Raw genomic sequence first — 27,802 nt, 5'->3', positions numbered from 1 at the left:
TGCTTACTTGCTGTCACAGGTTGCCCCAAGCAGCTCTGTCTACTTAGGACATAAAAGCTATGCATTACACTCAGATCCTGTGCAGGTTCATCACTGACATGTCAGCACATTAACAAATATACATGCAGGATTAAGAGCAAAGCACCAGGTGAGAGCCCTTCATCTCATTAAATTATAAGGCCAACTTTATAGATTAATTCATATGCACAACTGAAGACGCAAAAAAAGCCCCTGAGGCGATGAAAAAAAAACTATGACCTAGATATTCACTGGTTATGCAGAGACAAAGAACATTTTAGGTCGCTGTACATTTGCTATGATTCTGCCACTGTTTATGAAACCAGAAAAACGACTGCCTAGCATCGAGGGGAGAAGACAACAAAATGTTCTATTCTGCAGTTTCAGTTGTTAAGATACAAAATGATTTATAGCCTTGGAAACACTGCATTCTGCTTCTGCAAAACCCCCACTCAGTGTAGAAAAATATGAGTATAAAAGGACAGAAAACATACAACAGCAATAAATAAAAAAAAATGCCAAAACAAAAACAAAAAAACAACTGTCACAGCTTTGAAAAACTTGCACAGACTAACCTCAAGATTCTTCCGCAATCTAATTGATGGACACCATGTCTCCACCAAATGCATTTAAATCTATAATGTTTCTATAATAATTTATATAGATTATTTTGGTGAGTTGCCCAGTTTTGGAGATATACTGACTACAGAGGTGCATGATTTCTAATTAAACCACAAAACGTGACTTGAGGCGGTCAAATTTCAAAAAACAAAAAATGTCAGCAGCTGTAGACATCATCATCCAATTATCCAAAAATGTGAACAGTTTCATTTAGGAAACTTTTGTTTTTTGCTTCCTATGGTTTACATCTGCTATCAAAAGAAGGTTGAAGAGGGCTAACATACCAGCTCAGCCCAGTAGGTATAACTAATCCAAAATGTACCAATGAAACATCTTGAACACTTAACACAACCACCAGCCTGAACATCTGACACAAAGCAGGATGGATCCACGATTTCCATTTCGTATTATATATTTGGGAAACTGATCATTCTCTGCAAACTCTACAGAACCCAGTGTGTGGAAATCCCAGCTGCACATAATAAAGTGGTCAATGAGTGCATATTTAAGAGGAGGCAGACATTTGCAGAGCGAGTCGCACCTATTTGATCTTCACGTGAACAGTTTCTTCAAGTGAAAATGAAATGATCTTTCAAGGGCAAAGATTTGCTTAATTCAGTCTAAATTATTCCTAAAGCTTTTACACGAGACTGTCAGTGAGACCGCGACTGTCTAAATCTTCAAAGACGTTTTTAATGGTTCAATGAAACATAAGCATTTCAAAAGGATGCGGAGTATCATACATATTTTGTGAGATATATAAGGAAGGTGTTCAAAGGAACTGATCTTAGTGAGACACCTGCTCCTGGAGCGATTGGTGACACTGTAGAGTCCCGTTAGTCGTCTTACCTCAACATACGAGATGGGGAAAATTCCAATTTTATCTCCCAGCATTCCCTCGGCCCAGTTTTCATCTACTCTGCGGATCACAGTCAGGATATCGTCCTGAAATTCCAGACAGACAGGAAAACACTCATTAAGGATACTGCTAACTAAGAGAGTTGCTCATCCTTGAGGAACAAACACTGAACAGAAATAATGAGGTGGGTGCAAAGTTTTATTAAACGGTACATGCCCACGAGTAAAAACACAGGGGTCATTGTGTTTGGAAAAATACTTAGTAAGCTTGTTTAGGTTTTTGCTCATGTGGCACAAACTGATGAAAGAATAAACAGCAGACCATGACCCAACAGCTGGACAGACATAACTGCTTAATTATTGTAGTTAAGACGTTCCTAATTACAGCTGTTCATCAAGAAGTCTGGCTGAAAATCTAAACCATTTCTCTGGGCGTCAACAACCCTGACATTCCAACATACACACAAAACCTGAGTAAATGAAAGCTTAGAAGAAAGAGTGTCACTGTAATGAGAGGTATTTTTGTTTTACTACACTGACCATGTGGCAGAAGTGTGGGTTTGCAGTGCTGCTGCGCCTCACCTTTGAGAAGGGCAGACAGTCCTTGTCGGCCTCTTTATCTTTGAGCTCAAAGTCATAGAGAGCTTTGCACTGAGGTGGCGGCTGTGGCAGCGGCTTAATAACTTGGACAAAGTTGGTGGGGAAAAAGCCGTGGACTCCACCCATCTCACCGTGGTACCAGTTCTCATCCACTTGTCGACGCAGGATGATAATGTCACCCTTGCTGAATTTGAGGTCTCCTTGTTCCTTGCCATCGTAGTTGTAGAGCGCCTTGGCACACGGGAGCTGGGGTACGCCCTGAAAACCGAGGGGGAGAGAAAAGATTGAAAAACTTAGTTGTGGACAGCTGCATATAAAGCTCAATCATTTTGTGCCTGAAGCATGTGTAGGAGAAACTACAACACACTTATATGATGCAAAGATGCAGAGTGACAGGGTTTTCATGAGTCAATATCAATATGAAAGCAAACAGCCAACAAACACAAGTCAGTGTACTGATGACAATGGCCAATTTCTCAGGACTTCCACAGCAGCCAGCAGATATCTAGAGAAGTCATTACTTATTAATGCAAAAAATAAATAATAAAAACATGATAAAAAAAAAAAAAGCTAAATGACATGTATATATGATGAATAACGTGGCAGAAGGACTATCCACAGTTTAAATTTATAATGGCTTGTGTGAATTTTTAACTGACTCTTAAGTAGATGCTAGAAGCATCTTGCATTTATGAGACAGAATACTTTAAATCTTGTTTTCTTACCAAAAATGTGCACGACAGCAACCACAATAGTTATAAAACATAACATTTTAAATGATTATAATTCGAAACAGCTTTTTTAATTGTCCTGGTGTGAAAACTGAGAGAAGTCATGTAAATAAAATGCCTGTCCAATCCTGTCAAGTCTGACTTGAAATCAGACGGGTTGTTTAGTCTCTTCTGCCCAGTGCTGGAGCCAGTGGGACTACTACTTATCTTTACGACTACTTATCTTTTTCAGCTGTTTAAGCAGGAAATGGATAGATGGATGGATGTTATTGTACAATATAGTGAAATTCCATATATGCTCCAAAACATTTCCTGTTGTGTAGTTTTAACATTTCTTTAGTTGGAACAACAAAAAACGGTAAAGAAAAATTAATAAAGTCTGACATTTTAAATGGAAATTGGACAGAATCCACACCAGGACCGTAGCAGTGGCGGACATGTAGCTCACAAGCATGCATTCAGCCCCTACATGAATGTATTCAGGGCTGTAACAAGTTCAAAATAAGGTTGAAGATTGAATTTTGACAAACCTACTCTCCTAAAGGACCATTAATCTGCATGCAATCAAAGCCTGATCAAACAGAACTTGTGGACTACGCATATATTCACCCGTTTATCGAGATTAGGAAAAGCAACAAGTGCTTTTCACACTTATAGTGTGGCCGCGGCTGGTTGTGAGGAGAGAGCGTCTTCAGAAGGCTCAGGGCCCTGCTCGCTTTATCTTGCAGAGGAACTTTTTTTTTTTAATCTCAGCCTGCTAGACCAGAGTCCTGAAAGGCTCATTCAGGCAATGACAATCCAAGTAAAGAGGGACAGCAAGTAAGGGGGAGAAGCAGCATAGAGGATAGAGAAGCATCAATGTTCTCTATTCAGGATGGGTGTCCATGAGGAAGGCTTCAGTCCAGACAACCCCCACCATTTATCATGCTGCTCCCTTTGGAGTGATCAGAATCACAAATGCTATGAAACAGACTGGAAAAAACTGATAGTGTAAAATACACAGAGTAGAGCCTGCAATGAAGACTCAAGTAGATACAAGAGAGTGAGGGGTTAAAAAAAAAGCAGAGTTTGGAGCTCTGCAGTCTTGTTAAAAACTAATGAACTGTTTAAAGCCTCAGTGGAGAGTAAAAGTACAGAGTGAACCATGATGGTGAGCCAGGGTGACATTGCCCTGCTGCAGAGAATCACCCAGCCTGAAGCACAGAGCCAATCGCTCTCCGACTCTGCTGGTCTAGCCTGTGGGAGACAGAGAAAGGGGAGGAGCGGTGCTGCAGCCCCCTGCACACTGCACTGGAACTGGGCCTCCTTTCAGGGGGAAACGGGGCTTTTGAGCCCACCCAGGCCTGGCAGGGAGTTTCGTGATGAAAATGCAAATGAAAGTGCAAACTCTGACATTTTTGTTTTAAATGACAGAACAGGTTCAAGCCATACAAAAACAAGTGGATATAATTACATTGTAAATATAAAATGCTTGTCCCCCTCAAACTGGGACAATTGTAACCACTTGTTTGTACACTGAGGCCAGGACTCAATAAAAACCCTTCAGCAGTAGCGCAGTGTCCAAAATCAGCACTCTTATGCAATCGCTTCTGTACACAGTAAAAGTCATTCAACATGCTAATAAAGTACAAAAACTCTACTGGAAAGAGGCTCATTGAAAGCCATGTAAATTTCAGATTTTCCAAATAATTCCATCAATCTGGACCATTTTTTAAAAAAATGCATAGATAAATTAATAATATGGTCAACGGACCTTAGCAATGGATGCTTTGTCAGCTTTCTTTTTTTTTGATGGAGCTTTTCACTGAATATAACAATAAACTTCATTCATTTGTCCACTAGAGCTGATCGTGCCCACTCAGGATAACATTCGTGATTTGAGCAAACACAGAAGTAGCTCTCAGTTCTGAAGAGAGTTTTAAAAACAACTTAAAGAAGATTTAAAGAAGACAAGGCCGAGAGGAAGACAAACGCAGGAGAGGCGTGCAGTCAACTTTCAAAATAAAGGACCTGATGCAGACGAAACGCAGTACTTCTGAAGCAATCCTGGCATGATTTTAAAGCAGAAAACAAACCCGCGACACACATCAGGGGTACTTCCTTTACCACCAATTTGTGATTTCAATCTCCCCCTCATGCCTGGTGAAAGGAGGCACTCTTATTCCAATTTCTACTTCCATATTTGTATTTTTTTTTTATTCTACTAGAGTAGCGTTAAATGATTTCAAGTATAGAAAAATGTTCATTTATTTTATAATGCACCCACTTAGTTCATCATCTCCCAGAAACAAGCTGTTGGAAGCTAGATGCAAGAGTGTGCATAAGACTGTCTTAAACTGGGGGTGGGGGCTAATATCCGGTGTGAATCCATGGAGACAGTGCTGTTGTTTCTGCAGGAGACTTTCATAAAGAAGCACCATCAACCCTGACCAAACATCACCCTGGAGAGCACAAGAAGCTTCTAACAGGAACATATGGCGAGCTAAAGAGCGTCAACCACATGAATGCTATAAAAAAAAAAAAAAAAAAGTCTCTCTCTCACACACACACACACACACACATTACATAAACACACAAGTGCACACAAATCATTCTCATCTTTATTGCTTTTAACCCCTCCCTGGGGGCAGGATGGGAAGTGTACATCTCTGGATGAATGTTGCTGTGGAAAAAGCGCTGTCCTGATTTCAAGCTCAACTGCCAGACAGCCAAGAGAACAGCCATCTACAACACAGGATTTATTTTGGTCAAATCAAGTCGTCTTTTTTTCATTACAAGCCTTCAATTGTTCAACATCTGCAGTGAAAGTTTATAGAAGTGATTATACAGCAACAGCAGCCACTGTCGTGTTGCTGTAACACAAGGTCGCTACTCTAAGAATACGCAGATGGCTAATGACTTTTAGCCTCTTTAAACATTTATAATCCATGATTACCAACAGCAGCAAAATCCCACTTCAGCCCCCAAAAAGCAAAAGAGATAGTTTGCAGGCCACAAGACATTTGAGGGACATTAATTTTTCAACACCAAAATCACTAAGAGTGTTACTTAGAGACAATTTAATACCACCCAGCTGCTAAATTTCAGCTAAAATAGTAGATAAGTGGTGTGGTGAAAGAAATATTTAGGTTTGCAGACACCGTATAAATAATTACAGTATGAGCACTGAGAAAGCACAAGTTACACCAGGCAGCTGTTTCATAACCCCATTAGACCGCATTAGGTTGTTAATACTTGTAGTAGTTGTTATTGCTACCCCAAAACAAAACTTAAATAATAATTTCTGGTGAACAAAGCACCACTGCAGATTATAAATAATTAAAAAGAAAATGTAAAAGGCCTGCATTACAGAGGACATCTCTTGAACTGAGGCTACAAGCTCACAGGCTAGCTTTCAATGTCAATCCCACAGTAAAGCCCACTCTATTATCGTTTTTGAGTCTAGTGGGATCATAATTTACAAAATAACATTATGTTAAATTCAATATGACTTGAAATTACCAAATGAAACCATACATTTTTGTAACTATATTTTTTTTTAAACAACCAGAGTGCTCGCCACCTGCTGGTCAGTATAAGAAATAAAGGCTTGAGGTTTCACTTTTCAAACCCAGAATCTGTCCTCTTGTGCTACTGAATTTTAGGCATTTTATGGGTATTTTTACAATGACTGACTAACTAGAGTCACAGTTTGCACCAGTCCACTGTGGTTTTATGAATTCATATTTTCTTCCATTACACTTTTTTTTAAAATCTGAACTGGAAGGCATGCAAACAGGCACAGGCAACTAGCTAAATCAACTGATGTGGGAACTGCTCCAAGAAAAAAAAAAAAGTCAAAGGAAAAGAGCAAAGGAAAAAGGGTGTCCCAGTGAAAAGAAACTCAACTTGAATCCTCAGGATCCAGGTAACAGCAACATTACTAACATGAAACAAGACTCAACTGAACTGGAAGGTAAAATTCGCTGCTCGATTTGTAAAATATATGGTGCCGAGGTGACAGATATATGGAGAGCAGCAATGGAGATACGGGGGTAAGATGCTAATGCAGCTCAATGAGATTAACATTAAGCAGGGAAACGGATAAGAAATTGTCATAGTTAAAAGTAATTGCCAAAAGAATAATCAGACACAAAAGTAGGACTTGTGGTTCCTCCCCAGTTTTCAAACATGAATGTTATAGTGTGATGTATAAGCAGTAACAAGTGGGGGAAAATTGCACTAGAAGCTGTGAACACTAACCTGTGTTTATACACTGGAAAGCGGTACAGACAGATCAGAGAAAGCGAGAGAGCCAAGCCCAAATGTGCAGAGCATCAGCTGGTGTGAGCAATAACTCTTGTATTGCAGATAATGCAATTAGACCTGTGCACTAAAGGGATTTAGCTGTTATAGTGTTCCCTTCCACAACACTGGATTATAACTGAATTACTCGAGTTTTACTCTACAGCACAGCAACACGTCAACAACCAGCGAGTAGGCAGGCATAAAATGTATGCAATGTCATGGAGGAAAGACTAGGTCATATGGGGATAATTGTACTAACAGCTTGCCTTTACACATGTCATGTTTGCAAGAGACGTTTTAAAGAAAATATAGCAGACCTTTCTGTGAGACTGTTGCACATGGTTCCAGCACACTGTTAAACTGTTATGACAAAAAGGTTCATGCAATCAACCACCTCTCCAAAATAAAAATAAACTCTGAACATGATCAAACGTACTGCAGGGTTTTTCCTGGCTCAGAATCGCTGTTTGGAGGGTGTCTACCCACAGCTGCGAGAATAATTGTCCACATACACTACAGGCAGTGAGTTCAGCATTTCCCACAGAATTAGGACTGTATTCGAGGAGGTAACGGGGGGCACAGGGCACTCATGCATTAGCACGTGTGAGCACTTGAGAAAGGTTTTACATCTGTGCTTTTCTAAAGCAGTTAATAAAGAATACACTTTGTGACAATAAATAATAGAGAACCAAATAACTGCCTCTTCACTGAGTTTTCTCTTTCCATGGAAAGACTCAGACTCCACCATCTTGAGCCGTAGACGGTGACGGCACTCTTTGTTCTACTCTTTAGCCTTGATGAGTGGCATATGAATGAACCAGTTCTCCACCTGCTGCAGGTTCTGGTTAGATTGGTCCACCAGCTTACAGTAGAGAGAGGAGGGACTATGAATGCCAGCTGCACTTCATTAGAGCTGAAGATCATCCAACCGCAGACAGACAGATGACGAGAAACACCTCAACAAGGACCTAGCCAGCCAGGTAGCAGGATTTAAAACAAGAGATGGGAAGCTAGATTGTTAGCAGTGCCAAGACTTTCAAAATAAGAGCAAGGGGTTTGCCTACCCAAGTAAGGTCTATATGTAGGAAACATGTACTTGACAAAAATAAACAAAACAGTTACTTTTGAACATTTCATAAACAATAATGTCTCTCATGCTTTAGTAAATGCAAAATGTAACAAAACTTATTGATAAATGATTAATATTAACCAAAAAAATCCTTTATTTTTTGTTAATACTGATTATTTTGTAAAAGAGTTTTGTTTTGGTTTTTTTTTTCAACCCAAGCTACACTCGTTTATCGCGCATGTACGTATAAACAGAAACAGACAAAAATAGTTTGTACAATTAAAAAAAACTGTAAAAATAAGGACAAAACATGAATCAGACAAATACAACTTGTTACGGCACTATAGCTGTTCAGTTAATATCTTCCATCTAGGTTTGCTTATTACAGAAGTCTACATCATTCACCACTTTATCACTCTGTAATCATACCGAGAGTGACGTGACTGAAGTTCAAGCGAGTGGGAACTTCACCGATACACAGATGTTCTGACTTAGACTCACACAGTATGTGATATTTCACATAGCGGTCAATAATTCCCCAACTATAAATCAATCTTTGAATTGTGTGCTTGGGAGCCAGGGAACTACTGTTGTTAGAAGATTAATCGATTATGAGATCAGAACTAACTTTGTAACATTTGATTATATAATCAAATCCAGCATAATAAGTGAAGGCCTAATTACAAAAATAATTTTATTACATCACTGAAGTAGAACGAAGGATTTCCCCTTTGGTTTTCTTCTCGTAACTACATTTTGGGGTTTCCGGGAATTTCTTTTTGCAGGAAAAATTCTACACTGCGTAACAACTGCTTCTGTTGTACACAATCTGTGTGTACAGCTGCAACATCAGGGATACAGCTAACTTTTGCTCTGTCAGCAGTCCAAGGGTTATGTGTAACCACAGCAGACAGAAACCTTTACCCCCTATGTGCAAGTGCCAGACATTACTCCACTCCCATATGGGCACCTCCAGATTCTCAGCAGGAGGTGGAAGAATGAGCAGAGGGGTACTACTGCCAAAACTGTGTGTGTATGAGGGGAGGGGTGTGGGGAGGAGTGTGGGGGTGTCTGTCCGCCTGGTTTGCCCAACAAATATTTCAAGGCCAAGACATGTCAAGCGTTCTACAAGAGCAGCACAGGCTCCATCTGCCAAACTGACCAGGTGGTCATAGGACATTTGTTGTTCATCACCAAGTTGCTGTTAAGTGAAGATCTTGCCACCAACGCTGCAGCACAAGCACTGACACATGATGGGAGTGAAAAATTCTCAGGCCATCTTGTTTCCATTAGTTTAAATTGATTCCTAAAGGTCTTTTTAATGACCATTGCAGAGTGGGCTTTTATCACCGCTTCCGCATAATGTCTAAAAGGCTAAGAGTTTCTTGGCATGAAATGCAGAAACAAAAAAAGAGGGGCATACAAAGGGCAGTGATGTCAAGCTTATGAAAGCCAGGAACGAGAGATGTTAAAGAGCCAAGATGTTAAACAAAATGTGCCAACCACACGAGTGAGCAATCTGATCCAGAAAATCTGAAGCTGTTAGTGTTATAAACTTTTTGTCCTAAGATTTATTTTACTGCACATTTCCTTTCAGTGTTTCCATGGACTGTGCGTTTTAAAGGTTTCTTCCAAATATTAAATGCTTATTGGTGGCACCAGTGGGTCTGTTTTCATCCTAAAAAAAAATCTTGCATTTACAGCTCTTCTGAAATTGCCAAGATCAGCTGACTGCTATCAAAGTAACTTACACTTACACTACAGATTAAGTTAATGGCACACACATTGCTTTTCACACTCCAAGCTAGAAAAAGTACCTGACTTTAGTAACCTGTAGAGCCTCCCTGAGCAAAGAGCTCCATTAGATGTGTCCTGTAGCTTCTTATGGTTAACAGCGATCATTCCTCAGATGCAGTTGTTTCAGTTTAATATTTCTGATATCCTGATGAACAGCTCTCTTTACGTCATGTGGCATAATTATTTTAATCCAGGTCAGGACTCTGACCTGGCCATTCAAAAATATTAATTTCTTCTTTTTCAACAACTAGTCGCTGATTTACTCAGGTGCTTTGAGTCCATGTCTTGTTATGTGCTCTTTCAACCACTCCTAATCTTCCGATCACAGACAGCTGTCCTGACATTATCCTGTCAAATGTGTTACATAAATTCAATTTAATTGTTCTCTTGGTAACAAAAAGACAATCATGCACCGATGTAAGAAAGTCACTCGAAATCTTGATGCTCCCTCTACCTGGTGTGAGAAGGGAACATTGTCACAGAGGAGTTGTTAAATAACCTGGTAATCTTTTGCAAACACGAAATGTACTCCAATGTTTTATACTCAATGTTCAATACTTTCTTCATGGTATCCTTACATTAATACTACTTCCATTCAAATCTTTCTTGATTGGTAATTTTTTTGATTGGTAATTTATTTCAACATGTGAACAATATACAAGTACATTTAGAAAAGAAATGAGAGAAAAAAAATATATACTATACAAATTACATACAAAAAAACATTCTGATTAATTTACATGTTGAAAGGGAGTGGGAAGAAGTATACACTTATTTAATCCCACCCCTGTCCCATAAATTATCAGTGAATATTTAGTCAGCTTCCTTACTGATATAATTTGTAATAAAAATAGTGAACAGATTTCTGATATACTATATACTATAATATCACATCATGAATTTTTTGTTTGTTTGTTTTTAAATAGAGACATTCACTTAATTTAAATATTTTCCTTTTCTTTATAGATCGAGAAGATCATATTTTTATAACTCTTTTTGAACAGTTTTATGTTTGGACATTGCTTTAATTCCATATTCAGTTTGTTCCATAGTTTCACTCCTTGAACAGAAACACAAAAGCCTTTTCTTGTAGTACGTACCTTCATTGTTTTGAAGTTACAAAAACCCCTTAAATTATAACTTCCTTCTTTCAAAAAAAACATACTCTGAATATTACCTGGCAGTTCTTTATTTTTTGCTTTGAATAGAATTTGTGCTGTTTGGAATTTCACTATATCGTCAATTTTCAATATTTCAGACTGCAAAAATAGTGAGTTTGTATGTTCCCTATAACCTGCATTGTGGATGATTCGAATTGCTTTCTTTTGAAGAGTAAAAAGTGAATGTAATGTGGTTTTATAGTTATTGCCCCAGACCTCTGCACAATAGCTTAAGTATGGTGAAACCAGTGAACAGTAGAGAATATGAAGTGATGTTCTGTCGAATACCTGTTTTGCCTTGTTTAGTACTGCAATGCTTCGTGATACTTTGGAATGAATATATCTTACGTGAGCTCTCCAGTTAAGTTTTTCATCTATTATTACCCCCAGAAATTTATTTTCACTGACTCTTTCAATATCAACACCATTTATTTGAATCTTTGCATTTGTATTTAAACTACTATTTCCAAATAACATAAGTTTAGATTTATTCAAATTTAATGATAATTTGTTTTTATCAAGCCAGAACTTCACTTTACTTATTTCATTAGTCATATCCTCCAATAAATTCTGCAGATCATCACCAGAGCAAAAAATGTTTGTATCGTCAGCAAAGAGAACCATTTTTAATACTTTGGACACTTTACAGATGTCGTTAATGTACAAGTTGAAGAATTTTGGACCCAAAACTGACCCTTGGGGTACACCACAAGCAATGTCCATACATAAGGAGCAACCACCATTTATTTTCACAAACTGCTTTCTGTCACTTAAATAACTCCGGACCCAATCTAAAACTACCCCTCTGACACCATAACGTTCCAGTTTTCTTATTAATATATCATGATCTATAGTGTCAAATGCCTATGTCTATGAATAACCCAGCCACATATTACTTTTTGTCTATGGAATTTGTGATGTATTCTATTGAATCTAATAGTGCCGATGATGTTGATCTGCTTGATCTGAATCCGTACTGACTCTCAGTGAGTAGTTTATGTTTATCTATAAATTTTTCCAGTCTGTTTTTAAACAGTTTTTCAAGAACTTTTGAGAATTGAGGTAGTAAAGAGACAGGCCTGTAGTTTGTGAAATGGTGTTTGTTTCCAGATTTGTATAGAGGTATAACTTTTGCTATTTTCATTCTGTCTGGAAATCGACCAGTTTGAAATGATAAATTACAGATGTATGTAAATGGTTTTATAATAGCCTCAATGACTCTTTTAACCACTATCATATCAATATCATTACAATCCAAAGATTTGTGATTTTTACATTTTTTGACAATTTCAAGAACTTCATTTTCATCAACGGCTGTGAGAAACATAGAATATGGATTTCTGTCAATCAGTGTATCGGGTTTTTCCTGTGCTTTCCCAGGATGAGTGATTGTTCTTGCTAAATTTGGTCCAGCAGTTACAAAGAATTCATTGAGACTATTTGCCACAACATCCATATTGTATTCTTCATGGTCATTACAAATGAAATACTTGGGATAGTTCTTTTGTCCAGTCCCACATTTTATAACACTGTTCAGGATTTCCCATAATCTTTTATTATTATTTCTATTTATATCTAATTGCTTCTTATAGTATTCCTTTTTACTAAATCTAAGTATATTAGTTAACCTATTTTTATATCTTTTGTATCTGATTTCAGCATCTTTAGTTCTCGTTCTTAAGAACTCTCTGTATAGAGCATTTTTCTTTATACATGCATTTTGCAGACCTTTTGTTATCCATGGACAGTCCATATATTTCTGTTTCCTACTATATTGCTTTATTGGACAGTTGGTATTGTACAGTAATGTAAATATTCTAAGGAATTTATTATAAGCACTATTAACGTCCTGTTCCTGATATACTTCACCCCAGTTTTCCTTCAATAAATCTTTTTTAAATGCATTCATTCTTTCTTCTGTTCTTACTCGTCTGTACTCTTTTTTACTGTCCATTTTATTGATCTTGTAATTCCTATCATAGATTGTAAAAATTGGAAGATGGTCACTTATGTCGTTAATCAGGAGTCCACTTACAGTCTTATTTTCAATGTCATTTGCAAAAATGTTGTCTATGAGAGTTGCACAATGTGATGTAATCCTGGTAGGTCTAGTAATTTTAGGGAATAGATTCATACAGTGCATTGTGTTTATAAATTCCTCAGTGGTTTTATGTTTATTTGGGTTTAGCAAATCAATATTGAAGTCTCCACAAATGAAAACTTTTTTGCGAGCTATTTCAATAAATGTTTCTTCTATCCAGTCTTTAAATGTCTCAATACTACTACCTGGAGCTCTGTATATACAGCTAATGATTACATTTTTACTTTTTTCTTTACAAATTTCAACTGTAATACATTCTAGTACATTATCAGTCACCATCGTCATCTTTTCCACCACATTAAATTTCAAGGATTTGTCCACATACAAGGCCACTCCTCCTCCTCCTTTGTTTCGCCTAGTTATAAATGTGAATTCATAACCCTCCAGTTCAAAGTCTGTTCCTTTTTCCATATTGATCCAAGTTTCTGATAAGGCAATGACACTAAATGGATGTGAAAACTGGTTAAGATATTCTTTGATATGACTAAAATTAGCATAGAGACTTCTACAGTTAAAGTGGATAATTGATAATTTATTCTCAGTTTTAATCCTCTGATTGTAGTCTTTATTGGTATAGTAGCAGCAATTGTTATTGTTAGATGAGAAAAAGTTGTTGTCTGGATCTATTTCATATTCCAAGTCATGTGTATTGTGATCCATATAGTTAAATGTTTTCAGTTCCAATTGATCATATTCTGCAACTGTCTGACTGATGCAGCTGATTCTTCCAGATGTATCTGAGTTCTTCCTTCCAGTGTGTGTCATAAGTGAGTGTGTGGTTGTCTGTTACCTTGTTTGCCGTCCAGATCGTGTTGCTCACTGATATTTTTCGAGATCCGCCATATTTTTAATGGTCAGAACTTTGGCTTCCTCTGGTGATCCGTTTAGTTTAATGAATATTTTGCAGTTCGTCGTCCAAGTGCCTTGGATTTTTCCCAGCTTCTTAAGGTGTCGCGCTTTTTTGGCTATTTCAGCGTTGTGTTTGGTTAGATGTTCATTGATAAAGACATTAGATCCTTTTAATTTTCTTCCTTGTTTCAGCAGCGTAATCTTGTGCTTTCGATTTACAAACCTTAATATAATAGCCGGTATGTTGCCGTTCCTCCTGGGAAGAGGGTGGCATGCTTCGACAGAGTTACAGTCCAGGGCAATCCCTTTGGACCGCAGGAAAGCAGCCACCTGTTGTTCCGTGGAGCTAATGTCAAGCTCTCCAGGTTCCTCGTTGCTGTCAGCGGTCACCGCCTGAGCGTATGACCGGGGTTTAATATGGAGCCCAGTGATGATGACGTCGTTTATCCTGGAGTATTGTTCCAGGTCAGCGACCTTACTTTCCAGGTATGCAATCTTTTTATCTTTTTCGGCATTTTGGATGCGGAGGAGCTTTACCTCCTCCACAATTTCAATGATATTTTTCTGCTGCAACCTGATAGTAGAAATTTCCTCCATTATGAAGTCAAGGGACTTTTTAATGTCCTCGACTTCCTCAGCTGTCGGTGTCCTCTTCGGCCCCATTTTATCTGGTTACCCTGGTAGCAGGTTCGGTCAGCTGATTCCTCAGTCAGCTGTTAGCCTGGTAACGCGTTGGCTAGCCTGCAATTACCTCGTTAACTCCGTTAGTCCAGTCCAATATCCTGTATCAAAGTCGTAATCCAGACAGGGTTGTACCAAAAGTTCCAACAATGTGAGTAGTCTTTGCTCCAGAAATTGATGGCCAAATTTCAAAAATCCACAGGACACGATCAAAACACAACTTCCAAACAAATGGCAAACAGGAAGTTTGCCATTTGCAACTTGTGTCTTATACTAGACACAAGTTGCAGAGACTCCTGCAGGTGTCTTGCTGTTATTCATGAGTTCTTTTTCAATTCTTGCAGGATGGCACATTTTGTTCTATGTGAGATCTTTTTAGGACGCCCACTATAAATGAGAGTCCTGAAATTCTTCCATCTGTAGTCAATTTGTCTCCTTGTGTATGGATGAATTGATGCGTATCCATGCTCAGCTTTCTGCGTCTCTAAAACACTTCATTTAAGCTCCGTTGAAGGTTGTCATTTAGGCATGGTTCACACCAAGCACTTGCTTTCAAGCTTTATTGAAGTTATTTGTCCGTAACTTCAATTTGTATGTCTTTATTTATAGAGAGGGACATGTCTACAAACCTAAATCTGCACTGATGCACAATGACACACCTATCAGAACCATTGCGACACCGATTGCCACATCTGGTGTATATATGAGCCTGACCGATTCACATTTTTCTCTAACAACTATAACTGCTATACCCGACATGATGCAAATGATTTTTCAGATAATACAACACTGACAATTTAAGTTTATTCCATCTTCTGACATTTTTTTTTTTACATGTCTAATCACAAAGAGTGTATCAAGTTTGCCACAGGCCCCATCTTATCTTAATGACCTTGTAGTACCATATCACCCTATTAGAGCACTTCGCTCTCACACTGCAGGCCTACTTGTTGTTCCTAGAGTATTTAAAAGTAGAATGGGAGGCAGAGCCTTCAGTTTTCAGGCCCTCTTCTGTGGAACCAGCTTCCAGTTTGGATTCGGGAGACAGACACTATCTCTACTTTTAAGATTAGGCTTAAAACTTCCCTTTTTGCTAAAGCGTATAGTTAGGGCTGGACCAGGTGGCCCTGAATCCTCCCTTAGTTATGCTGCAATAGACGTAGCCTGCATTGAGTTTTTCCTTTCCAGTCACCTTTCTCACTCACAATGTGTTAATAGACCTCTCTGCATTGAATCGTACCTGCTATTGATCTCGGTCTTTCTTCCACAGCATGTCTTTATCCTGTCTTCCTTCTCTCACCCCAACCGATCGCAGTAATTGGCCACGCCCCTCCCTGAGCCTGGGTCTGCCAGAGGTGTCTTCCTGTTAAAAGGGAGTTTTTCCTTCCCACTGTCGCCAAAGTGCTTGCTCATAGGGGTCAAATGATTGTTGGGTTTTTCTCTGTATCTATTATTGTACGATCTACTGTACAATATAAAAAAAAAAAAATTGGAACCTGAGAGGTTAGATGACTACACCGAAGCTACCCGTCGAGATACATCCACTAATTATGATAGTCTAAATTTCTGTGTGTCTCCTCGTAAATTGTTTCTTAAATTTAAAACAGAAACACAGGCTTATGAATAGCATGCCATTACCCTCCAGCAGTGCTAGGTCTTTAGCTTTACTTATGGGAATAGTCCCAATCTGTGCCACTGGTAATGCTAATTACCAGTGGCACAAATTAGTTTCTTTCTTTTTTTTTATATAATACTCAATTACATAATATTGAAATGTAGAAAATTCACTTGGCAGGTCAACCTCTAAAATAAAATGAAGACTGGGAAGTAACAAGCAGGACATGCCAAAGTTTTACTTTCTGACATTAGAATAATGGCGTCACACAGGGACCTTGAGATGAGTTCTTGTCACACCAGAGCCTCATGACAGAGCTTACTCATCTGGAGTTGTTGTCTCACTCTCACTCTGAGACAAAAGGAAAACTTCCATTCTCGAGTTTCTATGGAAACGCCACACAGGAGGACTTTTTTTAAAGCTATTTATGGGTCTCTTGACAATGCAGTGAATCTTATGAAAGAGAGTCATTCAAACTCCAGACAGTATCCTACTCTGGGAGAGAGCGAAGATGGGGGCCCAGCATAGTGGCAAAGTAATGGAAGTAACCACCTTAAAGAAATACTTTGAGAGTTTTGGGAAAATGCAGTTTGTTTTCTTGCCAAGGTTTAGATGAAAAGATCAATGTCACCCTCATGTCTTGGCTCATCGTACAAGACTACAGCCATTGGCCGGTTCTCATTGCTTTGCATAGAGACAGAACACAGGAAAAATGCTCATCTAAGTAATAAGTCCTAGCTTTATAGTGGGTGTTTAAAAAAAAAAAAAGAAAAAAAAAGCTTAGGCTGGAAACTTCAACTAGCCTAGAAAAATAGTCTGTTTCCTTCCCACCCCCTTTAAAGCTCATGTTTTTGAACTGCACCAAAGAGTCAATTTTTCACCTTCTTTTTCAGAGTAACTACAGTACTCAGCATTGCAGAAAGTGCGACACTCAACAAGATTATCACCCTTTGTGGGAGTAAAGTTTAGGTAGCTGCTCTGTAATTTTGAAAAATTGTAACATTTGTGACTAAATGAGATAAACTGTATGTACTAATTACACTGGATTAGCCAGAAACAATTGTTCATATCTGGCTAAAAACTGTGCCAGAATCAACATGCCGAAATCAGAATTCATAAAGTTCAAGTGGTGTTTAGCACTGGTGTGGCAGAAATCCTATATCTAAATGGCTGAATTTTGTATAGAAGGAAACGAGCAATAATCCATTCAAGCTTTCCAACAACTACAACAACTCACTGAGCTTGTTTGTTTCCCTCGCTACATACCAAATTGCTTCCCACACATTTGTCTACAGGCAAGAAAACACTCGGCAGTCTGGAGGCCAGATGGAGGCCTGGATCACATGTGAGAAGAACAGGAAGTTTTCAGAAGCCCTTGAAACTCTCCTCCTGTTCCTCCTCATGTTCTTCTCTGTTCCTAGGTCAGCAAAAGCGTCTGTGGGTTTTTCTGAAATTTATTTACAGACACAATGTCTTTCATCCCACTACATGCAAATTACTAAACACATCTATGGAGTAACCACTCGCTGACCCCAAACAAAATACCGTTTACTGCCAGTTCCTGGCCCTCCTGTGTACATTTAGGGTTGGTGGGAATCTGGACACTAGAATATAATATTTTTTAGAGTTGAGGTACAAACTCCATAAGGATACCATGTGCAGCTCTAGGAACTATATCTCTGTATAAAGGTGGTGTAATCACAGTGAGGTTGTAAAAACATTCAAAAAGATGTTTCTGGCCCAAGTACACTTTGTAAGCTACAGATTAGTCATCAGAGAGAAAGCATTTCTGAAGTAAAGGGGTACGGATTTATAGTACGGTATATACACACACAATGCACATCTGCCACACATACGGTTTTCATGAAGCTCTTACGCATGTGGGTAAAAGTGCTGGCTTTAAACAAAACAACTTGCACATGAACTGGCATGTCTCTCTGTGCAGCCTTTTGCATATGGGCTGATTTCTTTACCTGGCTGGCCTCATATGAGGGGTAGAGCCTGGTTCTGGGTGGCCCTGGGATCACCCAGTCTGCTTGTCTGATTTGAAACTGAAAGATCAGAACTCTTTAAGTCTGTGCCAGTTCATACACTGTGCTTAACACTGGCTCTCACAGGAACCCACTCAAATTTCAGAGCAGACAGAGTGAGGAAGCAAAATGTAAGCTAAAAAGAAACAGAGCGAGATCAAAGACTGAAAAGAAAATGAGGCAAAGAGAGGAAGAAACGCTTGCCCTCCTGAACCTATAATATAGCTTTGTGGCACAGACACACTGCCATTTGGTCAGCAGGCTAATTTAGCAACGCAAAAACAACTGGGGCAAGAAATCACTGGGGCACACAACTGACGTGCCAAAAACAATAATCTGATAATGATTAGAACTGCTCAATGCAGCATTTTTCATGTTTTAAACACCTTTTAATTGCCAGCAGACTCCAACTTAAAAACTAAAGACTTTCTGAACCTCTGCTGCCTATAACAGTCTTGCCTCTGTTTGAAGAACTTGGGCTGGACTTTCTATGCACTCCTGTGTCCTCTGCTGCTGCTATTTTCAGGTCCCAGCCTGAACAGTGAGCAATACTAACTAACATTAACTCTAAAATTGAGTCCACTAATCATAAACATCAAAAAATAACCGTCTTTCTAAGTAAAGACAAGCATGTTTGTACACAACGCAAAGCCTGCAGACATTACAATACCAATATGAACAGAGTCATAGGTACTCCTGTAGGTCTTCATCTGGCTTGTGGGATCAACTAAAACCCTTAAATGTCATTCTTCTGGGGAATGTTTTCTAAAAATGTCTTTTTAAAATTACTTCCCCAGCCAAGTTTATGAACTAGACATCATCAGATGATCCAGTGTAGCTAAAATACAGATTAAAGCTTGCAGGCAGAGCGTCACTTCCTCGCCCACTAACATTACCTCAAGTAATTTTTATAAATGTAAAGGGTATTTTTATGCCTTTACTGGATATTTGAGCAGTCAAGATAGACAGGAAAGTGGGGAGAAAGAGAGGAGGACAGGATGCCGCAAGGAGCTGCAGGTTGGACTCAAACCTGCTTCGCTGCACTCTGGCCATGTGGAATATGGTCACCTGCTCGCCTACTGAGCTAAACTGGCACCCCAGCATGCCCGTTCTGACTCTACCAAATGCAAAAAATTTATAAAATAGAGAAAAAGGTTCTATCCAATATGAAACTAAACTAATAATCGGGCCCATAAAGTTGTAAGGAACGTGTTTACTGAGGTCAAAAAGGAAACTGAGGGACTTCTTTACTTCTATACACAGGAAAGATTTTTGTAACCACATATTTCACCCCCTGTTGGCCATTAAGAAAAATGCAGCTTTAAGACATTTCACTACTTAAACTATAAAGATAAGTCAATCTTCTATACCAACTATGGTCTCATGTAAGTCTACTTTGTATACCTGAGAGCCAGTATAATAACAACAGTATGTATGATGGTCTCCCAGTCACTGTAGTGTTTTGTTAGCATAAACAAACCAACTGCAGTTTGTTTCACGGCCGCAGGTGTTTTTAATTACAATGGTTTACTGGAAGTCGTGTATAGCTCTTTACAGTCTTGTAGACCAGATCAAGCTGTCTGTCAAACAGTAACTAAATTTATGCACGTTAGGAAAGTCCACGTAAGTTAATTACAGTATTACACAACCTCTGATTACACTGTAAAACTATTTAAACATTTTTGTACTGAAACGGATTACAAGTCGTCTCCTGTAGACGCAATGATAACATTTTCTGAGAAAGCAACTCATTAATCAGCACATTAACTAGATTAAAATGAATCAACTCAATCATTAGTGAGATTTTGAGCTCACAGGCTTCTTTTGTCACGTATAATAATAATTAATAACCTGGATTAGCACAGAGGAAGTCAACTTGTATCCAAGATACAGCGGGATTAGTTCGCAAATGTCACAGTATCTGTGTATTGAGTACTAGTCAATATGAGCTGAATACTAAGCATTTCCTCACATTACTCTCCACTGTGTTGGTGAAAGCATGCAGTGTCTGTAGCCTTTTGTTCTCTCAGTCATTCAGGGTGAGCCACCTGCTCTGCTCTGCTTCAGCTGACTTTAATTTACTCAGGGTGTTGCAAGGCAAAGGGAAATTTGACAAGAAGCTGGGCGACTACTTTTCCTACTATAACCACTACTATCTTGTGTTCCAGTAATCTTTGTTTAATGTGTGCATGTTTCTCATATACCTGCTTATCTTTCAATTGCTCTGTTGTATGTCAGAGCAGTGGTCAACTGAAGAACATTTGCTTGCACTGGCTGGTATTTGTACGCCTCTACAGTGGACAAACAAAGCCAGGATATTGACACAGTCCTGGAAAAAGGCCAAGGCACAAACACTGCATCTGTTCTCTGAGTCAAGGAGCAGCACAGCAGTGACCATTTTTTGCTTTCTTAGCAAAGTGTGTGAGTGTATTTGGCCAGTCCACCCTAATTCAGTGCAGATGTAACGTGTAACTGCTAGCCTTCCTTCATGTGTCTGGCATCCCAAACTAACCAAAGAGCAAATCTGGGAAAAACTGTAAATAGTTCAGCGTCCTCACTAGCATAAGCTGAAAGTGTAGTCCTGTGTACTCTACAACCCAGTTTACCTGCATGAGAAACCCATTTCTGAATTTTAGATTTCTCCTCTTCTTCTTATCTGTGGACCATCCCTTAGCTCTTATTAAAGTTCAGTCTCTGCTAACTGGTTAGCCCTTCCTGTGTTTCCCTGCCAGGAAGTTGACCGGGAGCTGCTGTGGTGATCCTCAAGGTATTTCATACAGAATTTTATATCTCTGCTCTCCAGGGAGTCTCTCCTGGACTCCAACTCAACTAACAGTGACTACAGTTGCTTTATGCACTTCAAGATGATAGAGTTGGGGTTCATCCATGGAATAAAGAACTAACTATAGAGGCAGCAGATTTTGGCGCACCCATTTCATCCCCTACTGCAACAAATCAGTTCAAGTGTGTGGGAAACAGTATTGCTTGACAAGGTCATTGCACTCTTTATTTAATAAGCTTGTGTCAGTCCTGAAGCTGTAGACCTCTGCTTTAATAAAGTACAAACTTAGTTTTAGTGATCAGCCACAACATTAAAACCACAGACAGGTAAAGACTGTAACACCGATTACCTCATTACAATGAAAGTTTGCTTCTGGAAACTCTGAGTCCCAACATTTTAAAAGGCACTGCAGATGAAGCAGACCCCCTTCAAGCAATGGCACGCCCTTAAAGCAGCAGGACAAAAATAGTCACAATGGACTCAGTTTTCCAGCCCCAGATTCCCTGCCAGGCACCACCAGACCCCGAACATGTATTGCATAGTGTATCGAAGCAGTTTTGACAGCACAAAGCAGAGCTGCATAATTGCAGGCAAGTGACGATAAATACTTATCTTCATTTTAAATATATAATAAAATAAACATTAACAAGAAATCTCTTTTATAAGCATGTTGCTGACATTTCCTGCCCACATTTGCCATTAAGGGCAGACACATGGGCAGAGCTCATTAGACATTTGACGAGATTCACATTTCAAAAATCCCAGGTTGCTTTGGTGAATCATCTCACAGCAAGACAGATGCTGGCTCTTCTGAAACTAATCAGGATGTCCAGATTCATAGCTAATTGGCCTCTCGACATCATCAGCGTGAATTTCAGAGCCTCTCAGAAAGGAGAACAGAAAAGCAGACTGCTCGGCTCAAACTCGTACCAACATTTCAACATAACCGTCACATGTCTGTTTGTGTACTGCCTGCACACCTGTGTTTTTGTGGGTGTGTACCGTATAATGGGCCCTCATGGATCTAAATTCAGTCTGTGACTCATTAAAACAAACATTGCTCAGGTTGTGTCAGACCAGTCATAGAGTACTGTGTGTGTGTGTGTGTGTGTGTGTGTGTGTGTGTGTGTGTGTGTGTGTGTGTGTGTGTGTGTGTGTGTGTGTGTGTGGGGTTGGGCTCAATGTACATTTGTCTCCAATCAGAAGAGTTATGATGGGGTACAAGTTGAAAGCAATTCTCAAGTCAGTGCTTGTGGTGGGATGTGAGTGCAGAAAGCATATAATGGATGAGTCTTGGTCAGATCTCTCTTCTATTCAAGTCCCCTTCAATAATTAATCATGTGTTGTCAGCAAGTGAGACCTCACACACGTGGAGTTACTGAAAACACAGCCATCCAGTAGCCTAGTTTTGAATATTATGACGAACTTTCTTGCAAAATAAGTCATATAAGACTCCTTTTTAATCATCTGAACCAGAAAAGAGACGCAAGAGCTCAAAGAATGTATTCAATAAACAAATGATTAACCACAATGAGTTTTTTTAACCATCATCTTTCCTGGTTTAAGTCACTGAAAGCTTTTTCTTTTTACATTACAGCAAAGATCTATAGAAGCTAGTCTTGTCAGGTGGTTAGTAATTCCACGACATGGTTATTTCATCTAACACGACCAAACTTCTAACGAATAAATATAAAGCCATAACTTAAATATTTTTAATTATATGACACATAAAAGTTACATTTATAGTCAAATAAGTAAAAATAAGGAAATGAGGATTGTAAGTAAACCCCCTCCACAGCTTTTACTACTACTAAACATGGGCACTGTTGCACAACAGTAAGCTGGATTTCACTTTTTCTGATTTAAGAAAAGAGCATCAACTATTACATTACCTAATATATCTTATTAGCCTGCTGCTCCTAATAACCATTATATTAAATGCATTTTTTTCACAAAAAACAAAAGACAACATTTTCCTTAATTTGTATTAAACTGACATCTGTCCACTTTTGTGCATCACTTACGGTAAGCTAAATTATTCATTCCTGTATGTAAACAAGCTTAAAGAAGATTGAATTCACCCTGGCTGATGCATTTACACACTCACTACTTTCTCTTCATGCTGGAAATGTAAAAATAACCTCCCTCATTTTCTCAGTCTTCATCTTCTCTTCCCGTTTGCAGAGGTGCACACAAACAGTTATCTTTCGTTTGTGCCCAAACAAAGCCAGAGTTATGGAAAGTGGCAAGTGCTACATGAATTATGTGTAGCAAGAGACATAATAAGCAAAGAGCTTTAGTGGAACAATGAAATTGCCCAAATCCATCCTAAAAGGAGGTGGAACAATGATGCGGTGGTTAGCACTGTTGCTTGGGTTCCTTCAAATGCAGCTGCCGGATGGGGATGTGTGGAGTTTGTGCCTGTGCTTGTCAAGGATCTCTCTGGGTAGCCTAGCTTCCTCCTTAACTGGTTGTAGCTGTGAACATTAGTGCAAAATGCTGATAGACTGACCACCTATGAGAGCTGGGATAGGCTCCAGTTCCCTCCCCCGTGAGTTGGATGAGCAGTTGGCAACACTGATAGACGGCCAGGTGTTCCTAGTCGAAACCCTGTTTTTCCCTACAATTTTACTATGATAAAATATGCCCGGTGAACTTCTACTGAAGTTCAGCTTCTACTGAAGTTCAACCACACCATGACTGGCTTGGATCTTTCTCAGTTTGGCTATAGACTGGCTCTTTGTGGAAAGGTAGGCAAACACTATTGTTCCACAAAACAGATTGATATTCTTGAAACGTTGTCTTTTATGATATGTGGTTCGGGCTGTTTGTCAAATCCAACAAATCTGAAAACACCACCTGAGCCACTTATCACATTTTCATAGATTTTATGACTATTCAATTAGCTGTCACTGAAAATGTGTTAGATGCAGATCGTTTGTTAAATTGAAAAGGCATTTTCATAAATCAAGATTTTATGCCCAGAGCTCTTAAAGTGATTAGCATGCAATTTGATTTTTCAAGACGTACACAATCCTGCAGTTCACTTTCCCTCAACATTTTAGTTTTACTTTGTGATCCAAATAACTTGTGACAAACTCAACTATAATCTTGTGCTTCGGGGAGTAGACTGTACTTTCCAAGCCTCTTCCGATTGCGATTACTGTTCACACTGCAAGTAAATGTGTTATGGCATCCAGTGGTGAAAAAGATGTGGCTGGACAGTTACATTTATCATTAACACTTCATCATCTGGATACCCAGTCCCTTCTCACTGCTGAGACGTCTCTCAGGGACAAATGCAGATTAACTGCACCGCTGGGCCTTGAAGAATAAACAGGAAACATTTCAGCACATACAAGAACACCAACATGGAAAATCAAGACCAGAAATCCTAAGCAGACATTTCAAATATTTGATGTACTTTTTCCCCCCACTTGGGAAATAAGCAAGGTGAGTCAGAGGCTTCTGCAGCTGCTTAAAAGGTGGGTTAAGAGCAAGCAATAGCCCCAGGGTCAGAGGTCAAACAACTGAAAATGAAACTGAGCGAATCATGATTCTGCCTGAGGGATGGGAACTGAACACTTAACATGCCAGCAGTCAAACGGTCCATGGATGACCAATCCTGGCCCACCAAACACAACACAGGGTGAGAGGTGAAACTGTTATGTTAAGGTCAGCCAGGTATTAGAGGTGCCTCGGGAATACTTTGTGGTTAGGGGGGACTCCTGCCCTCAAACAGCTGACAAAACATCAAAAGGATAAATTATGCTGAAAACAACTGTAAAACAATTTAGTGTTACTTCATCACGCACAAGACAGACTAGATGACATTTTTATTTTGCTGACATAACCTGAATTATTGTGTGACAAGCACAACTGAGAGGATTGTAAAACAAAAAGCTGACAAGTGGTTGGTCCCCAAAACATTTTTCTAAGAGCCTTTACCCAGGCGGCCACTCGACCACACACATACTCACACACAACACAGGATCTAAAGAAAGGCTTTTGTTAGCTTCCACAGGTGTGACTGGGACTGAGGTAAAGAAGGTCGTGGATGCTTGTCTTAGTATCGTCATGCTGACAGACATGCCAGGAGATGTGACAGACAAAAAAAAACAGAAAAAAAAGACGACCACTGGCAACTGTGGCATTTTATGTTTGGAGGACCACCCAGAATCTAGTGTTAAAACAACATAAAAGAAAAACATCAACACACACTATTTACAAAACCTACACAATGAAATTAACCCTGTGAGGTCTGATGCTTCTTTTATCGCACTAATCTAAGAACTAAAAATGTAACTACATGTCACAGCAAAGCAGACCTCTGACTCTGATTGGTCTGTTTTTGAGCAATTTTAAGTGTAAACACATTATTGACTTGTCGAAGGACACTGATGGACATGCTGTTTTTCCTCATTTTTTGGTTGTGACACTATATAGACTCTGGGTCCTTCCTGTGATTTAATAAACGTGACTTCTTCAAAATGTGTTTGCTTCAAGTGCAACATGAACAGCTTAGTTTTACTTACACGGGCGCACACACAGCAGGGATTCAACGCATTAAGGCTTAAGGCATTGGTACCCTGACCTCATGCTATAAGGAAAAAAAACTTCTTCTGTATTTTGAAAATTGTTTTTGTAATTCTTGATAATCTTGGGGGTGATGTGTGTTTTAACATAAGATTTACCACAACATGGCTGTGCGGTCTAGTCTGTAAGTGCTACGTAAGGCTTTGATCAATTGTTTTTTTCCATGTAATAGAAAAATAAATTTGCTATTAAATTTGTTAAATCTGCACTTTTTTCTTCATTTGGTTTTTTTCCCTCTTTGAAGTGAACTCACTGTCACCTCATTTTCATTATCAAGGTTATTATAAAGCAAGCATTCAAGCAATCAATACACAGTCAGTGACATAAAAGTCTTTTTGAAGGTTTTTTGCTTAGCTGAGATTGCCACAGTCGCTCTGAACCAAATCTCTATCAAGGTTTTTTTTTCTGCATAGAAAAGATTCTGATCACCCCACTATTTAAAAAGGTGATCCAGAGCCAGAGGTGGGAAATCAGCAGCACTAAAGTAAATGAAGACCCAGTAAATAAAGTTGGCCAAAGGAAAATATTTAACAAAGCCTAAAAGACGTTTCCACCTATCAAATTATCAAAATTGTTAAATAAGGCCAGAGTCTCATTATCTTTACTGTAAGATCCCTTAAAGATGCACTGTGATTCAAGAAAAACCCTGCCTTTGCAAATGGAAGCCAGCACAGGCGATATCCTCCACACACCACAAATCAAAAACTATTTAAATCTTTTTCAACATATGTATTTTGTTTTTCTTCAAAATTCAGGGTTTGGGTAGTTCAGGCAATCAGATCTCATAAGATGAAATGTAATAAGGAATTTATAAAGGTAGCCCAAAGAAAATGATGGACACATCTCTTGCATGTGGTATAAACCTGACAGTGCCTTGGAACAAAATATTACCACTTAAATAAAGTCTGCCTGGAGGCTTTCAGGTGCAGAAGCACATCACTGCATGCCTGATTATCAACAGAACTACACACCTTAGTTACTGTGAAAGACACAGACTTGTAACCACAATCACCACATAAACCTTAAAGAGGTGATGTCTCACAACGCAAACACGCAGACGATGCACATAAAATGCATGTTGATGCTTTAAGATGTACTGAAAAGGGTAAATGTGAGCTGGCAAGTAGGACGAGACCCAACAAGCCCAATGTTTAGAGGAGAAACAGTGACCTACAAGTGCTCATGACATTCCTCAGAGACACACCGACACAAAACATCCCCGCCTGTCTGGGAAAATACTCGGAACAAAAGTCTCTTCCTCTAAGCGTCTCGACTAAAAATCTTGATGGACTAAAAACCACAAAAGGCAGACGTACACCTTCGTCTCATTGTTGTCTCGGAAGCGGTAAAACCCTACAATGAAGATGCTTCAGATGCACCTTAATCTCACTTGATTCCGTCTTTTTTGCTTCTCCCTGCGTATTACGCAACCCCACGCATTCTTATTCACTGCATTTGTTCCAAAACATAGGTAGGAATCTGAAAATTGCCAAAAATGATGATTACGGTTATTATTATGAGCATGTTTGCCTATGACATCAGTAATGTGATAAACTGGCAAGCTGCCCAGGTTCCCGTCTTTATGTAGAAGGCATGATAGGATAGCCTTCATTCCTCTGTGAGACTGTGGATTAGTGTATTTACTATCCATCTACTACTAGGATTTAAAATTACAAACTGGCACTAAAATTTTTACTTTGAGGAGGATGCATTCTGCTCATTTACAGTTCCATCTTTATATTTGTGGACTTTACTAGACTAGCTTTGCAGTCTAAACACAAGAAAAACAGATATTTTTTGACATTTCTTACAAGGTATCTGTGAAATATTTTTCGCCAAAGAACCCTCCCCCCAGCAACTGTGGCATTTTATGTTTGACGGACCACCCAAAACCTAGTGTTAAAACAACATAAAAGAAACACATTAACACACTTCTTACAAAACCTACACAATGAAACTAACCCTCTGAGACCAGTGTTAAATCTAAGAACATAGAAATGGAACTAC

General features: G+C 39.0%; 1 protein-coding gene across 1 annotated transcript in view; it reads right to left on the bottom strand.

Moving 5' to 3' along the window:
* sh3rf1 (SH3 domain containing ring finger 1) overlaps nucleotides 1–27,802 on the bottom strand; it is a 54,932-nt gene that overhangs the window by 18,574 nt on the left and 8,556 nt on the right. The window contains exons 3-4 of the mRNA XM_080876779.1: nucleotides 2,080–2,355; nucleotides 1,489–1,584 (exon numbers count right to left, since the gene is read on the bottom strand). Coding sequence (XP_080732905.1) covers nucleotides 1,489–1,584; nucleotides 2,080–2,355 — 372 coding nt within the window. The remainder of the gene's footprint in view (nucleotides 1–1,488; nucleotides 1,585–2,079; nucleotides 2,356–27,802) is intronic.

The sequence above is a fragment of the Rhamphochromis sp. 'chilingali' genome (genome assembly GCF_963969265.1).
Source record: "Rhamphochromis sp. 'chilingali' genome assembly, chromosome: 3".
Taxonomy (NCBI): Eukaryota; Metazoa; Chordata; class Actinopteri; order Cichliformes; family Cichlidae; genus Rhamphochromis; species Rhamphochromis sp. 'chilingali'.
This window is presented reverse-complemented; position numbering and strand designations above follow the sequence as displayed.